The sequence below is a fragment of the Rhineura floridana genome, chromosome 10 (genome assembly GCF_030035675.1).
Source record: "Rhineura floridana isolate rRhiFlo1 chromosome 10, rRhiFlo1.hap2, whole genome shotgun sequence".
Classification (NCBI taxonomy): domain Eukaryota; kingdom Metazoa; phylum Chordata; class Lepidosauria; order Squamata; family Rhineuridae; genus Rhineura; species Rhineura floridana.
In genome coordinates, this window is record NC_084489.1 from 58,827,213 (window position 1) to 58,845,188 (window position 17,976).

Sequence of the window (17,976 nt, forward strand, 5' to 3'; positions counted from 1 at the left end):
CAGAGTGATTTAATAATGAATCCTTCTTTCCAAGGAACTGTGGGAATTGTAGCTCTTTGAGGGGAACAGGGCTCTCCTAACAATTCTCAGCACCTTTAACCAACTACAGTTCCCAGGATTCTCTGGGGGGAGCCATGACTGTTTAAGTGGTATGATACTGTTTTAAATGTATCGTACAGATAGGGGCTTAGAGAAATCAATGTGCTTTAAATGTATTGTGTGGGTGTGGCCATAGGTAGTCTAGAGATGGCAGGTCTGTCTCTGGTGCTGTCTCTTTTGGACTTCACAAAAGGAGACTGGGACAGAATCATGAAGGGTTCCCTAGAGGCCATCTAGTTGAACCCCCTGCTCAATGTAGGCAATCCAGAGCCAGAGTATTCCCAACAAATGGCTGACCAGTCTCTGCTTGAATAAGCAATCCAATAAGACAGAATCCACCATTCCTCTAGATAATTAGTTCAATTGCTGAAGAGTTGTACCATTGTTTTGCAGTAGTTCCGATCCTATTTCTGGGTCTGTTTTAGAGAATAGCATTGGGTTATTGTCTTTTGGCCCCCTGGCAGTTGTGTTGTGGGGTACCATCTTGCCCCCAATGCTGTTTAACATATATATGAAGTGGTCATCAGGAGATTTGGGGCAAAGTGTCAGCAGTACACTGATAATACCCAGTTCTATTTCTCTGTTACATCTGAATCAGGAGAGGCTATGCAAGCCCTAGACCAGTGCCTGGATTTGGTGGTGGGCTGGATGTGGGCCAATAAACTGAATCCTAGCAAGATAGAGATGCTGTGGGTAGGTGTCTCCCGAGTCCGATAACATGTCACTTGCCCGCTTTGAATGGGATCATACTCCCTCTGAAAGAGCAGGTTCTGGGGTGCTTCTGGACCCATCTTTGTCATTAGAGGCCCAGGTGACTTCAGGGGCTAGGATTCTGTTTTACCTTCTTCAGCTGTAAGACAGCTGTGGCTGTTTCTGGACCGGGATAACCTGACCACTGTTGTCCATGCACTGGTAACCTCCAGGCTGGATGGCTGTAATGTGCTCTCCACCACTACCATGTATCTTCAAGGTGTGATAGCACAGGGGCAAACTGTCCATTCTCTATTATTCTTAATTGATAAATGATATTTATCATAAGAAAGGCAGGTTTCGACCCTCACTAGAGGAAAAAGCTCTGTTTGTTGCCATTTACCACTTAGCCAATTTCATTCCTTTTTTCCCCCATTCATAACTTGAGATATTCTGGCATCAGGGAAACAACCAAGACCCGTATCAAAGCACTGCAGTGTGGAGCTTTCTCGTTCACTGTTCCAGTCAGCAATGGAAGCCCCATTTCCCCTCCCACTTGATTTACCCACCCCACCTTGACTCCACACAACAAGTCAGCATTTTTATGACTGAGAAGCACACACTGTCATTGTTCTTGTATTAATTTACAAAACCCTTGACTTGGATCCAGGATACCACAGGGACTGCCCGATCCCTTATATCCCTGCCCAATGACTGAGGTCTTGGGGGGGGAGTAACTGTTAGTGGGCCCCCATGGCTTGGATGCATGGTTTGTCTCTACCAAAAGCTGTGTGTTCAGTGTTGTGGGCCCAGTTTTATGGCACTCCCTCCCAAATGAGGCGAGACAGGTCCCCTCCCTGTTGAACTTCTGGCACCTGCTAAAGACTTTTTCATTCCAGCAGACATTTTAACTGAATTCTGATATTATAGTTTTAACTGGTTTTTATTTTCATTGTATTAAGGGGGGGGTGTTAAAAGCTGATTGTAATCAAGTGGTTTATAAATAAACAATAAATTGTAGAATCATAGAATTGGAAGGGGCCTATAAGGCCATTGAGTCCAACCCCCTGCTCAATGCAGGTATCCAAATTAAAGCATACTGAACAGGTGGTTGGCCAGCTGCCTCTTGAATGCCTCCAGTGTTGGAGAGCCTCCACCTCTCTAGGTAATTGGTTCCATTGTCGTACTACCCTAACAGTTTGGAAGTTTTTCATGATGTTCAGTCAAAATCTGCTTCCTGAACCAGAGCCCATTATTCCATGTTCTGCACTCTGGGACGATCGAGAAGAGATCCTTGCCCTCCTCTGTGGCAACCTTTCAAATACTTGAAGAGTGCTATCATATCTCCCCTCAGTCTTCTCTTCTCAAGGCTAAACATGCCCAGCTCTTTCAGTCTCTCCACATAAGGCTTTGTTTCCACTCCCCTGATCATCCTCATTGGCCTCCTCTGAACCTGTTCCAGTTTGTGTACATCCTAGTCTGCAGAACTGGATGCGGTACTCAAGGTGAGACCTAACCAATGCTGAATAGAGGAGAAACAATACTTCATGCAATTTGGAAACTACACTTCTGTTAATACAGCCTAAAATACCATTTGCCGTTTTTGCAGCCACATCACACTGTTGACTCATACTCAGCTTGTGATCAACAATTCCAAGATTCTTCTCGCATGTAGTATTGTTGAACGCCATCTTATAACTGTGCATTTGGTTTCTTTTTCCTAGGTGTAGAACTTTGCACTTATCCTTGTTAAATTTCATTCTGTTGTTTTCAGCCCAATGCTCCAGCCTATCAAGAGCCCTTTGAATTTTGTTTCTGTCTTCCAAGGTATTAGCTATTCCTCCCAATTGTGTATCATCTGCAAATTTGATAAGCATGCCCTGTACCTCCTCATTCAAGTCATTAATAAAAGTGTTGAAGAGCACTGGGCCCAGGACTGAGCCCTGCGGTACCCCGCTTGTTACCTCCCCCCAGCTTGTGAAGGAACCCATGATAAACACTCTTTGAGTATGATTCTACAGCCAACTCATCTAGCTCACATTCAGCTATCTTGCTAATCAGAATATCATGGGGCACTTTGTCAAAAGCTTTGCTGAAGTTGAGATATATTATGTCCACAGCAGTCCAACAGTCTACCAGGGAGGTTACCCAATCAAAAAATGAGATTAAAAATGTGCTAACCCTAAAAGTTGCAAATTAATGGAAAATGGGACAGAACAGACTTATGAATGGATACATACAAAAATGACAGAACGTGGGGGGGGGAAGGAGACTGATCCATCCCTAGAGGAGAAGGATCATACCTTGACTTGTGTGGTTTCACCCACCCAATACCCAAGCTCCTGTTCTCTACTTATCTGCCAACTATAATATACTAGCAGCCTCATATTTAATGTTGCTTGGAATTGCTAAGAAATCAGTGAAGTTTTGAAAGATTCAGTCTCCCATCTTGACACAAAATGGTGTCCAGTTGTATCCAAACACAGATGGAAACCTGCTCCTTGATCTCAGGAACCATCATGCAAATTTTGGATAAAACTAGTGCAGTCTGCCATTTTGATTCAAATGGCATCCAATTGTATCCAAACGTAGACACAAACCTACTCCTTGATCTCAGGAACCATCATGCAAAATTCGGTTATGATGTCTTAAGGGATTTCAGATGCATAGAGAACAGAGTGACAATTTTCCAAAATACATAATAGATGACCAATGATTTTGAACCAAGACAGAGCAGACAAGGAAAGGTGAGCTAGTGATGCGATCTCTCCCAGTTGGGGCATTTCCTGCTGAGGAGGATAGATGTTTCTCCATACCATGGATCTCTCAGAGTTGCTTCTGAAGGAAAACCCGTCAGTCCTACTTGAAAGAGCCTCTCTGACACACACATCTCTTCCTGCATTTGTGCCAGGGACAATCTCCTTCTTGTTTTAAAACATTTATGATGTTTTGAGAGACAGGCTAGCTTTGTGATGCAACATTCAACCCTGCACTGCCTTGAATGTTCATTTATTTATGTTGTGGGCTCTTTCAACAGCTTCACTTCTATGTTCAAGGCAGTTGTTCAATATTTTTGTTGTAAAGATTAATGTTTGTCTACTGGGACACATTTAAGCAGAAGATCATATTCATATGCAGAACATCACACAGTGGCAAAGGCCTCACAAGGATGCAAACAATTGAAATGGTTTGCTCTTTTTTTCAGTTTTTTCTTCAAAACATTATTCAGATTTGGGGGGGGGAAGCTACATGGTTACCAGTACTAATTCCACATGCCTTAAAAGTCTCTTACAGTCCTATGTACATCACCTTAGAAGGGCAACTCTGTTGAGTTCAGTGAGGTTTGCTCCCAAGTGAGTATTCTATACATGCTTCACTAGGAGAAGGGATGGACAGATCTGTCAATTTTGGTTTTCCCAGTTTTCCAAGTTTCTGCAGCAATGTGTGTTTTTTAAAAAAATCCTCATGAAAATTATTCTGCATTTCCCTGTGCATTCCTCCTAATGAACACATTTTTGCATGCAATTTTGACTAATGTATACATTTTTGCAAGCACTTTCTGCTAATATCATGCATTTTTGTATGTTATTTTCACTAATATATTCATTTGTTTAACAATTTGCCCTACTATATGCATTTTTGTAAATACTGGTTGGTTGAAGAACTGCATCACAAAATGCAGATGTCGATTTTGAAGAATGGATATCTTTTGGTCTTCCTATTGTTTTGGAAAGTGCGGATTTGATAGATTCAGCATGAAATGCAGAGTTAAATTTCTTCCCCATCCCTGCCTGGGAGTAAGTCTCAGACTGAACTCAGTAGAGCTACACTTCTCAGGAGACATGTTGCACTCTTAAAAGGGCCTCTGCCCATCAGGGTTTTTTTTTTTTTATCATTAATTTTTATTCAAAGTTTCAAAAAAAAAAACAAATTAATAACTAATACAATAAAATAAAATGTTGACTTCCGATTTGTCGCAGATCAGTTATAGGTCTATAATATATAACAAACCTGTCTCTTAATATATTACAAAATCACTTTCCTCCAGTAGTTATCTTAATTAATCATCAAATCTCATTAACATCACTTTATTCTTTCCGCAAAAAGTCAAAGAGAGGTTTCCACTCCTTGAGAAATATATCCATCGATTTTTCTCCAAATAAACATGTCAATTAATCCATCTCATCAAGTCTGCTAGGCCCAGTAATTTCAATAGCCATTCTTCCATTACCAGTGTTAATTCCATCTTCCATCCTTGCACCCATAATAATCTTGCTGTCATAGTCATAGTCATATAATAAGAGTCTGATGGGAATTTCCTTCCTCACAAATATTTCTTTGCCATCAATTCTGAATGTGTTACTGAAATGTTGTTGTAAAGTCATATCTCTGTTCCTCTTTTTTACGAAATGCACTAGCACATCTCTTGATAATTTTTCCATTGTCACATATCTGTAATTAATTCTATAAATTTTCTCTATTTCAAGCTCCATCACATCATTCCAGTCCAGAAATTTTTTCGAAACATTGATAGCTTTATCTCTGATATCTTCATCAATTTCTTCAGGGACAACGCTGAATTCCAAACAGTAATCTTTATCTCTAAGGTCCATAAACTCCAAATCTTTTTCCAGTTCCACATTTGATATATCTGTTCCAATCTCCAGGACTTGCATCTTCCCTTTAATTTCTCTTTCTTCTATTGCTTGTCTAGTTATATCTTTGATCTCATCAACCTCCTCTCTCATAAAATCCCCTATTTCTTTCAGCTCCTGCTTCATTTTGCCAAATTCAATTTTCATCTCTTGTTTGCCATGTCTCAGTTCTTGTTTCGTTATCTCAATCTCATCCATTATTTTCTGAAACATATTTACATCCAGGGTCTCAGCCACTTTCTTAATTGTCATTCTTAAAACCAAGAAGAAAAAAAACCCTTCAATTTCCAATATAGCACTATTCCCAAGCAAAGAGCAATTTATTTCTTTTTCCAGCAACAAAGGAGTTAATATTCCAAACCTGATGACATCATAATGTAGACAGCACAAACTGCCTTATCTCTTATGTGTCCAAGAATGCAAAACAAATTTAGTTCACAGCATTCAAATAGTTAGTGGCATAAAGAACAAGCAGATTCATCAAAATGAAGTAGACCAGAAAAAATAGTCCCAGACATATAATACTCAAAAGTTCATATAAATCAAAATTTTTCTCCTCAGATTAGATGCCCCTCATCCGTTTGAATTTTTATAATGCTCAATTCCAGGCCAGCTTTTTGCAATAAAAACAAAGATAAGCTATTTCGATTTCCTTCCGCCTTAATTCTGTGTATAAAAGAGAAAAGTTATAACTCACCCAGGGATTCTTTACTGCTGATTCTTTTAACAAATCTCTTTTACTGCAACAATTTAAGCCAAATGATAAGGATAGACAGAAGAATGCTTGCCTGTTAAAATCTGTTTTTCTTTGAAGAAAAGAAAAACGTCTTGCTTAATCAGTTTGAGCTTGCTTGAAATTCCCTGGCTGGTCCTTCGTTCATAGGTGATCCTAATGAATTCAAGTCCCCCAACAAACACAACGAAGCTTGTGGATGATCTCTTCGTTTCTCCCTTGCCTGGGAGAAAGTTTTTACCAGTCAAAAAAAACCTTTTGACTGGTTTTAAAACTGAAAAAGCTTCCTCTGAGACGAGAGCTCGTCTCAGAGGCAGGCACAAGTGAAGCAATCCTTCCCGGAAGTCTGCCCATCAGGGTTATGATTCTTCAAGAATGTGACTACTCTCTTTTTTTTTCAAAGCATCAAATAAAAACTCAAAAGTCAAGTATTTGCTTGTCAAACTGTAAATGATAATGTAACTGTTGTGCTTTATACACGGAAAAAGAACTCAAAAGTAGGGCTGACCAGACTTTCAAATGTCACTGACAAGAACTTAATATTGCTTTAAAATACTCAGTCTTACCTACAGTAATCTCAAGGCTGCATCATGCATTTATTTGTCTGCTTGTTTTAACACAGTTTATACCTCATCTTTCTGTATAATAATATGTTTATGATCATTGCAAGCTGTATGCTGAGTTATTAGACTACAGCAGTGATTTTCCATTGCTACTGCATTCTCAATCTCACAGGAGAATGTGAAAACTGCTTCTGCCTCACAGAGCACAAGGCAGGACTAAATGTATCAACCTGAGATGTTTGTAATGCCTTGCAAAGCCCCTGACTAATAGTAACACTTCCTACATAGGTGTTAAGGCTCCCTCTTCAGAATTAAGAACACAAAACTGTCCATTCTCAGAATATTTGTGACTTTGTTGAAGTAATTAGGATACTGTGTTTTTCCTTTTACATGTTCTAGAAAAATATTATACAGCCACAAGAGTGGCTGTATACTATAACCAGCATGGATTTTTTGCATTCCACAATGTTCAATTGAAAATACCCCCCATGCCATTCTGCAGCTTCCCATAAGCTCCTTTCAAAACAAAACCTTACAAAACTTATAGTTCTGAATTCAGAAACGCTTGCTTAACAACCCTCTAAGTTTTCATGGTGATACACAAAACACTCAGAGAGAATTGAGAGTTCAAAGTGTAAAATGAGAGGGGGAAAATTCAGACCCCTGCTGAACTTTTTTTCTGTCAAATGGCCTCATAATTTGTTGAAATTCATTAAAAATCAGCCATGTTCACAGAGTACCTGTAATCCTATTACTGATCTTGCCCCATACTCTGGCCTGCAGTTTAAAAGTTAAAAAATGCATGGCTGATTTATAATTAATTTAAGAAATTTAACACTGGACTCTATGGCAGTGCAGGCATGCTCAGTAAGAACCAATTGTCAGTGTTCTAAAAGCCAGACTCACAGCTGTTGGGCTTTCCTAATCAGTTTCAGATTCAGCTGTTAATGCACTCAAAATAGAAATAGAACATAACCTCCAGTTTGAAACACAAAAGGCTGTCTTCATCATTATATGGCATTGATTAATAAAAGGCTTTGAAATCAATAAAAATAATTTTGACACAGATTTATAGGATGAATAATGAGAGAAATATAATTTTCTAAGTTAGCTTCTCTGTAGAAAGAGTAGTAACACAGGAAAGAAACAAAGTAAGAACACCGACAAATTTTAAAAAAATTAATTCTCCATCTTTGGAGATGCAGTCCTGATTGCAGGTGTTCCCACCACTTACCATATGCTCAGAGGCACATTGTCCCAAGCTACACAGGAAGTGGATTGGACTGTGAAAGACCAACCCAAATTGTGTTTGCATTTTGACAAATGTGTAGGGCAGTACAATATCTTGGAGAGGAGATCAGGTCTCCTGCTCCCCTGGTGCATTCACTATAGCTGCCCAATTTCCCTGTTTTTTTAAAGTTTGATAGAAATATCTGTTGACTATAGGTACATTCTTAAACCGCAAGGGTTTTTTTGGGGGGGGGGTTGCCTATTGGTGAATGTATATACTAGCCCTATGATCATCAGGGATCATTCACTGCTGGCTGGAAATGGGTGGTATGTCAGTAGAGGAGTGGGATTCCTCAGATCCCAGTCACAGCCCCTATGGCAATGTCCTGTTACACCAGAAAAATAATTAGTGCAAGAGACACTCCCCGCCCTGCAAAAAAAATTGCTCTCTGACATACCACCTACACAGCCATGATGGATCATGGGATACCCACTAATTCTGCAGCCCATAATGAAACTTCTACAGCAGTATATAAACCCCAGTCAGGGGACTTATTATTGAAATGGTGGTGGTGGTGGTGGTAATGATGATGATGGTGTATGAACTGCTTCCCATGAAACATCCTGGAGCAAATTAAAAATAAACAATAAAGATACAATTTCTAGGTCAATGCAGATAAAGAGTGAGATAAAAAAAAACCCCTCTACAATAGGGCTTGTTGGAAGAGGAAGGTCTTTGATATGGACTACAATGACAATAGAGATGGCATCTGTCTGATATATAATGGCAGGGAGTTCCAAAGGGTAGGTGCTACCACATTAATGGCCCAATTCCTACATCATGTGGAATAGACTTTCTGATGAGATGGTATCTGTAGGAGGTCCTCTCCTACAGAGTACAATGATCAGTTTTGATACATAAGGGGTGAGATAATCTGAGATGCTAGGACAGGTGGCCATCTCTATCTGCCTTGAAGATCATGGAATCATAGAATTGCAGAGTTAGGAGGGGCCTGATCATGAACCCTTACAGTGGATATGATAGTACGTCATGCAGCCTTAGAGCGAAGAAGTGGGAACTCTGGTGAAGGGTTTTTGTTTTTCTTTTTCTTTGTAAAAAGGGCACTTGGCAAAAAAAAAAAGTGGGAGCACTCAACACAAACAGCTTGGCCCAGAACAAATATGATGAGCATAACAAAATTGTTCTTAAAATAAACATTTCCACGCAATAAACTTTGACACATTGTAGCTGATAGACACATTCAATGAAGATTTTAAAAATCCAGTTATTTCAACTTAGCTGATTTTACTAAGCAGCCATTTACATAAAAAGTATAGTTATATTAGCATCAGCTGGTAGTTCAGCCTGGGGGGGGGGGGAGGAATTAGCAGGCTATGGGGAAAACTGCTTGACAGTTCCATTCTTTGATACTGAATATCATTGTGCGCTGCAAAATAATTTTACTTAGAAGATTGAGGCCTGAGGGGAAAATCTGGATAAATTAACGGGAAAGACTATAAAGCTGATTCAACATAAAGGAGGGAGAGAATATGACTTGGGGCAATTATGCTGTCGAGGGGAAACTCCTGTGCAGTTCTAAAAGCAAATTACTGCCTCAGGACATGGGCTACTTGGAGATCAGAAAATGAGAACAACTGTCAAACTCTGCAAGAGATGCCATTGGACTGGCAACATATTAGAAAGCCATAGAGGCAACATTTGATTTCAAAGAGCAACAAAGCACTTGTTGTTGGCTCCAGCACAATGGTCATATGAAGGATCTAGTCTCTCTCTCTCTCTCTCTCTGAGCCTAGCAGTCATAATGCATGTATAATGTATAATGTCTCTGGTCTGCTCTAGGGACCCCATAAGGACTGAAAGGCAGGATATAAATAACTAATAAATAATCAAATCAATTCATTCTGAGGAATAAAGCTCAGAAGATGGATTATACTACTTCATGTGCAACATTATATGCAGGGCCAGCACCAAAGGATGGCCAGGTGGGGCTCTGGCCAAGGGCCCTGTGGCCCAGAAGGATCCCTGAAGGGCCCCTCCTTAGAGTGGGAGGGTAGCACTCCCATTCCATGATCTGCGGCAGCATCGGCTCCTGACCCTGCAGTGAATCGTGGAGAGGGAGCTCCCAGGCGCACACCCCTACACAGTCAGTACGGACTTCAATAAGCCTGCACACATGCCCCACCTACCTTTCCCATCCCAGTGAATGACTGCGTGTGCATGCTGCGTGTGCATGCTGCGTGTGCATGCCTGCCATCAACCAAGATGGAGGCAGAGGCTTCCCTAAGGGATTGACACCCCCCTGCCTTCTTGGTTGATGGCAGGCATGCACATACAGCATGCACATCATTCACAGGAATGGGAGAGGTAGGTGGGACATGCGGGCAGGCTTATTAGCCCTGTGCCCCTGTATGGAGGGGTTAGGCTATGGTGCCGTGAGCCCAGGGCAGGCTGGTGTCCAAGGGCCCAGTCATGCCTGGCACCAGTCCTGATTATATGGATAGCATGGATGATTTTGAAAGGGTTATTGAAGAGTTTTACTTACACCAGATTCACACCATACATTTAATCCATTATTATTTCACCTTAAATAGGCATGGCTTCCCCCAAAGAATCCTGGCAGGTGTAGTTTGTGAAGGGTGCTGAGAGTTGTTAGGAGACCCCTATTTCCCTCATAAAGCAAAAATTCCCAGAGTTCTTCCAATACAGGCAGTGCGGGGCTAATAAGCCCATCCACAGCCTCCACTTATGTCTTGCATCAGTGTGCATGATGGGTGCCCATGGTGCGCACACCTGCCATCAACCAACCTGACAGGAGGGATAGGTCGGGCACATGGGCAGGTTTATTTAAGCCTGCTGTACAATCCATGGCAGCATCGGGGTGCAAGACCCAAAGCTGTTGTGGAACGGGAGTGCCATCTTCCAACACTAAGGAGGAGCACCTTGGGGGGCCCTCTGGCTGCAGTGGCCCTCAGCCGGGGCCCAACCTGGCTGCCCTCTGGCATCAGACCTGGTTACATGGTCACACTGTCCATTAACTTACACACAGGGATATACAGACTAGGGAGGGACCATTAGATCAGTGATAGAGCACATGCTTTGTGTGAGGAAGGTCCCAGGTCCAATCCCCAGCATTTCCAGCAAACACACTGGTGTTCAACTGGTGGGCCAGAGTCCACTATCAGGTCACAGCCTAATTCAAAGTGTTGTTTTTTGTAAAAGGGATCCCCAAATGTAATGGTGGGTCCCAGGTCTGAAATGTTTAGAAACTACTGATGTAACAGATGATGGGGAAACACCTGTGACTGAGTCCTAGAGAGCCACTGCCAGTCACAGTAGACAATACTGGGTTAGACAGACAAATGATCTGGCCTGGTTTAAGGTAGCTTCCTGTGATCTTAATCATACAATGGGGGGGAAGGGCTCAATGTTGGTTGGTTGATACCTGTCCAGATCTTTCCAACACAAATCTGATTTTTGTATGGTATTGTTGGGCTGGTGACCAGTTGGCATTACTGTCTCTAGTAGTTTTCCATGAAGCCTGCAAGTGTGAAGACGTAACTGTGGTTAAGGGGGAGTTATGTCTATGATCTGTCTGGGAACGGACTGCCAGGGTCGTTGCTATGGTAGCCATCTGATAACGACTGGGAAAGTTCTAACAGAGACTATGTGTTGTGCTCTTCGGAATTATGCCTCTGAGCTGAGAGGCTGTCTTTTGTGTTCAGCTATGGAGAGAGATGTACCAGAAGGGGGGGTGACTGAAGAATCTCTATATGTATTTACTCTTAAGCCTCTGGCCTTAATGTCTTTCAATAAAGACTCTTACATGATTTAAATGCTCTGAAGAAGTCTTCTTGCTCAACTTAACTCCAACGTAATGTATGCTGTTTCACACAACAACACACAAGCCCAACAGTGGTAGCAGAGGATGGTTACGCTCCACAGCGCATTACACGGGAGTAAGTTGCTGGTCTGAACGGCAGACGGAGTTCCAGAGAGGGCAGCTTGATTGATTGAACCAGACAGAGGTGAGCAACATGACTGTAAACCTGTCTGGGGGAGGCTTGCCGATGGAACGACTTAATGAAAAGAATTTTGGCAGCTGGAAGCCGAGAATGAGGGCTTTGCTGATAACAGAGGATTTATGGGACGTGATTGAGGAAAAAACCCCGGCGGTACCGACCGCGGCCTGGAAGCGTCGAGACCAGAGGGCGCAGGCGTTTATAATCTTGGCTCTATCGGATTCTCAACTGATGTGTGTGAGAGATGAGCCGTCGGCTAAAAAGATGTGGGACGCGTTGCAAAATTTGTCCCAGGAATGGCAGCGGAGGCAGGAGGCGCAGAGAGCCCAGCCGGTGGAAGCTGTCAGGAAGCAGGAGGAGAAATGTGCCAAACCGGAGCAGGCTATCGAAAGCAGACAGGAAAACAAGCGGGAGCAACAGCGGCTGAAGTCTTGTTTTGCCTGTGGGGCCTGTGGGCATCTCCGTAAAGGTTGTCCAGTCAAGCGAAACTCCAGGGACAGAGGCTTGAAGCAGGAAAGTGTGAACTTTGTTTGTAAACAGAAGTCTAAAGACTTGGAACAAATTAACTTTATTGTCGACAGCGGAGCAAGCCATATACTAATTAAAGACAGGAGCCTGTTTTACACGTCTACAGATGAGCAGGATTTTGTTTTACTTGCTGATGGATCACGGAAATCCGTAAAAGCACGTGGTCTGATTAAATTTGACAAACTTGGACTAATGTCAAACTGTTTGTTCGTTCCGGACTTGGCTCATAATATTTTATCAGTGGGCAAACTGGTGAGTTGTCAATTTTCAGTCTGGTTTGATAAAGGAAAATGTTGGGTGCAAAGAGGAGAAAATGTTGTCTGTCAGGGTTTCATGACACAAGGGCAGTTTAAAATGTCCATGGGCGTGAAGTGTGCTGATGCCTTGAGTTCAATGGGGCGGAAAGGGAATGACGGTCAGGGCTGTAAACAGACAGCCGTAAAAGGCATGCCGTCGGTATTCACTGCCCAGATGGAAGTTCACAGAGAACTAGAAGAGCCAGCATCATTTCAAGCAATCAGGCTGATGCCTGAGGCAGAGCAGCACAAATGGCAGCAGGCCATGCAGGAAGAATTACAAGCCATGCAAAAGAATGGCACATGGACATTAGTAAAGTTACCCATGGGTAAAAAGGCCATAGGTTGCAGATGGGTGTTTAAGAAGAAGAAAGCAAGTTCCGGGGAAGTACAGAGGTACAGGGCACGTTTGGTTGCCAAGGGATTCACCCAGCAGCATGGGACAGATTATGATGCTGTTTTCGCCCCGGTTGTGAAACATGAGTCCATTCGTGTGCTGCTGAAGCTGGCAGCGATGCAGAACATGAGTGTAAATCACTACGATATAGGAACGGCATTCATACATGGTGATTTAAGAGAGGAGATATATATAGAACTGCCTCCGGGTTCTGTGTCAAAGGAAGGGTTCGTGTGTAAACTGCATAAATCAATATATGGACTGCGGCAAAGTGCACGCTGCTGGAATGAGAAATTGGACAGAGTGTTGCATGGAATGGGATTCCAAAGATGCAAGGCAGATCCATGTGTGTATATAAAGAGACAGGGGATGAAAACCACGTTCTGTGCAGTTTACGTTGATGACATCATGTATTTTTATCATGAGCAGCAAGAGGAACAAGAATTTAATGAGCAACTGGGCAGGCAGGTGGACACAAAGAATTTGGGGCCTGTCACACACTATTTAGGCACGGATATTGTGCGTGCAGAAGACGGAAGCATAACATTGAGTCAGGAAAGTAAAATAAATCAGATCATAGAACAATGCAACATGACAGAATGCAATGTTGTGAAGACTCCAATGGTTGTGGCTTTCCAACAGAATGTGCAGGAGACGCCTTGTACAGATCCTGAGAAGTACAGGCGCATAATAGGGAAATTGCAATATTTGGTGAAGGTGTCTCGCCCAGACATATGTAATGCAGTCAGTATTTTAAGCCGGAAGGTAGAGCATCCTTCAGAGGCTGACTGGCAAGGGATTAAAAGGATAGTGCGTTATCTGAAAGGCACGAAGACAAAGAGTCTGGTTTTGTCAGGAGCAAAGACAGGAGGTCTTGAATGTTTTGTGGATGCAGATCATGCAAGGGAGCTGAGCAGTCGTAAGTCAACCTCTGGCATAGTTGTGATGTGGCACGGGTCATGCATTGACTGGAGTAGCAAGAAACAAAATGTGGTTGCAACATCAAGTGCAGAAGCTGAGTATGTGGCCCTATCACAGGCCTGTAATGAGCTACAATGGTTCGCAATGCTCATGCAGGAGATAGGCATTGATATGCAATTTCCGATTACTGTATATGAAGACAATCAGACCTGCATTAAGATAGCCACATCAGAAGCTCATACCAAGAGAACAAAACATATTAGTGTCAGATACTTTCACGTAAGGGATTGTGTGCAGCAGGGGTTTGTTAACCTACAATTTTGTGACACTAACAACATGGTGGCTGACATAATGACCAAGCCTTTGTGTGAGGAGAAATTTGGTAAACTGGTGACAAGGCTTGGAATGAACCAAAGTTTGAGTGAATAAAGTTCTGAAATGTACTGTTATGTACTGAGATATACTTTTGAACTGTACTGAACTGAAAATGCAATGTACTGAAATGTATTGCAAGAGGTATTGTAGAAATGTATGACAGTATGACTATGTATTAGGGAGATGTATTTCATGTGTATTTTGCAGTCTTTATGGAAAAAAGGGGGGCTGTTGGGCTGGTGACCAGTTGGCATTACTGTCTCTAGTAGTTTTCCATGAAGCCTGCAAGTGTGAAGACGTAACTGTGGTTAAGGGGGAGTTATGTCTATGATCTGTCTGGGAACGGACTGCCAGGGTCGTTGCTATGGTAGCCATCTGATAACGACTGGGAAAGTTCTAACAGAGACTATGTGTTGTGCTCTTCGGAATTATGCCTCTGAGCTGAGAGGCTGTCTTTTGTGTTCAGCTATGGAGAGAGATGTACCAGAAGGGGGGGTGACTGAAGAATCTCTATATGTATTTACTCTTAAGCCTCTGGCCTTAATGTCTTTCAATAAAGACTCTTACATGATTTAAATGCTCTGAAGAAGTCTTCTTGCTCAACTTAACTCCAACGTAATGTATGCTGTTTCACACAACAACACACAAGCCCAACAGGTATACCCTAAAAATGTATAACAAGATACTAAATCAGTCAGTAGGCTGGTGGGGAAAACTCCACCTGACTCCTCTTGAAAGAATCCTTAATTCTGAAGGGTGTCTGAGCAACTGGAATTCTTGAGCAACAAATCTTTCATCCTGAAAATGCCAGCTAGGGGTTTAGGAGTGAAAAGCCTTGAGTGATAAACTATTCTGTTCACTCAAATTCTTGACACTCTCTGTCCCAATCCGTGCCAGTCCTGTTTATCCTGAGTTTTAGAAGGGATTATTAGCAGCTCTTCCCCCTCTGCATATAGCCTCCATCCTCAGCTATATTCTCCAAAGGACATCTTTGGTTGAGACATCATCACTTCTGGGTCACAAAGGTTGAATAAAAGGAATTAGAGATCAAAGCTACTTGCAACAACAGGTGCAGTGCCATCCTCTTAAAATGTACTTATTTTTACCCAGTGTTTGATCCAACAGAAGCTCCCAAGGTGGCTATTTAATCTGTAGTCAGAGGCAGGACAAGGGAAACAAAAAATGGATGCTAATTTGTGAAGAGGCAGACACCTTTAAGCACTGCACTGCTTTGGAAGCATTATTGTCACTCCACAAAGCCTCATGGAATGTAGGAAGCCTTCAAATAGGGCAGGTTTGAGGGGTTTGCATGATTTTATCGAGGGTGTGTTGGAATAAAGCATTAAGAAGATGCTGTGCTGAACAATGCCCATTCAACACCAGCTAAACAAAAAATAGTCTTCCATTTGCTGCCTTTAGGTTTTGGACGCGAAATAGCTCTGGTTGATCTCTAGGTGCCTATTTGTTTCTTAAAGAGATCTGAGGTCTCTTTATCTCCTTATTGACAGCTTTTGCAGAAGGTGGACAGCATTTCAGTTTAAATTTCGTCATTCTGCCTTCATTGATTTTTTTTTAAAGATCTATGTTTTACAGCCAGGACAGTCATTCTATGTATTTATTTGTTATCTTTGTAAATGTTTAAGATAGATTTTCTTTCTTTCTTTTTACAAAATGCCATTCATGTATCCCTTCAGCGGTCAAGAGATTGCAAATATTTTCAGTACCCAACCCAATACTAATCAGGAAGATCAAATAGTGTGTCTTACTTCAGTGCAGGTAAATTATACAACCAGGACAGAGAACAGTTATACATTTCTATCCTACCCAAGGATGGGGTTCGCTGTTTACCTCTAATCATTTCAAAGACATAGCAAACTAGTTAAAGTATGCAAGTAATGGTCTAGTTTGCACATCATACTAAGCCACATTAGGGCTTAGTGCAGATACCCAATCATTTTTAAACTCCAAAAGAGGAGACTACAGCCACTTCATTCCTCCCTGTTTGTGGTTTTCCTGCAGCACCAAGCTAAACTAATCCATAGTTCGGCTTAGCATGTTGTCCAAATCTAGGCCCATGGTTTGGCTCTCTAGACAAACCACAAGACATAAACCATAGGATATAATTTGGTTGCACCTCATGGTTAGTCTGAACTAGGGATGGAAAGATCTGTCAGTTTCAGTTCTCTCAATTTCTCATTTTTCCAGTCTTAAATTATATTCTCCACATTTCTGCAGCAATTTGTGATATATATATTTAAAAATCCTCATGAAAATTCTTCAGCATTTTAGTGTAAATTGCTCCTGCTAAACACATTTTTATGAAGTTTTGACTAATGTACACATTTTTGCAGGCAATTATTCCTAATATAATGTATTTTATATGTTATTTTCACTAATACATTCATTTTTATGCACATGTTCCGTTAATATATAAAATTGTTTGGTTGGAGAACTGCATGGCAAAATTCAAATAAGAGTGAATTTTGAAGGATGGCTGTGTTTCAGTTTTCATATTGTTTCAGAAAGTGCTAATTTGATCGATTTGTCTTTAAATGTGAGCCAAATTGAATTTCCCTCCTATCCCTAGTCCAAACCCACGAGCCCGGATTCAGATGATATGCTAAACCCAGCTATAGCTTAGCTCAACATGGCACAGCACCAAAACAATTGGAGAGGTGTGAAGCAGCTGTAATAACCCATGTTTGCCCTTAGCATAGTATGCAAAGCAGGCCAATAAATATGACCTGGCTAGACCAACATCCTGTCTCTACCACAGCCTATACCAAATGGAACACAAGGGTAGATGGTAGGCAGTATCTTACAGCAACAATGGATTGAAATACAAACCCAGGTACTGTAGCTGAACAGCTTAAAGAACATAAAAATCGATAAGCTAATCAAAGACGTAAATCAATGAGAATTGCACGCAGACCCACCCAAAAAGATGAGGCAGACACAAGCACAGGGATTAAGAACAGGCAACATTTATTAATGCCAATTAACGAATTAAACCACATTAGACCAATTAAAGCAAATGACAGAAAATGAAAACTGGATTAACTCAATCCTTGAGATTGAAATCTGTGGAGGGGGCCTGGATAATTTTAAAAGATCAGTGCAGGCCCCTATAAATCTGAGTGCTATGGAACTTAATTCCAGCAGCTCAGATTTTTGAGTGAGTAGCCTTGGCTCTAGGCCACAGAGTAGTGAACTCGCTACTGCTTTGCACACGGCCCCAGGCAGACTAACCATCTGCACCCGGCACCAGGAGTCATGCCTCATCAAGGCTGGGCTGGGTGCAAAAAGCGATCCCCCCTCCAACAGCGAAGCTGGGGGAGGGGACCAGGATCGCCATTCTGTTTACATTGGCATGGCTCTTTTTATTTATTATTTATTTATTATTTATTTATTATTTGATTTATATTCCGCCCACCCTCCCAGGAGGAGC

At 41.8% G+C, this 17,976-nt stretch overlaps 1 protein-coding gene across 2 annotated transcripts in view; it reads right to left on the reverse strand.

Annotated features, from left to right (window-relative positions):
- ST8SIA6 (ST8 alpha-N-acetyl-neuraminide alpha-2,8-sialyltransferase 6) overlaps positions 1–17,976 on the reverse strand; it is a 62,245-nt gene that overhangs the window by 26,478 nt on the left and 17,791 nt on the right. The window contains exon 4 of one of the 2 annotated variants that reach the window (XM_061587147.1): positions 4,830–5,697. The exons of the other annotated variant lie outside the window; for it this stretch is intronic. Coding sequence (XP_061443131.1) covers positions 4,962–5,697 — 736 coding nt within the window. The 3' untranslated portion in view covers positions 4,830–4,961. Of the gene's footprint in view, positions 1–4,829; positions 5,698–17,976 lie in introns of those variants that run through there. 2 annotated transcript variants of the gene reach the window in all.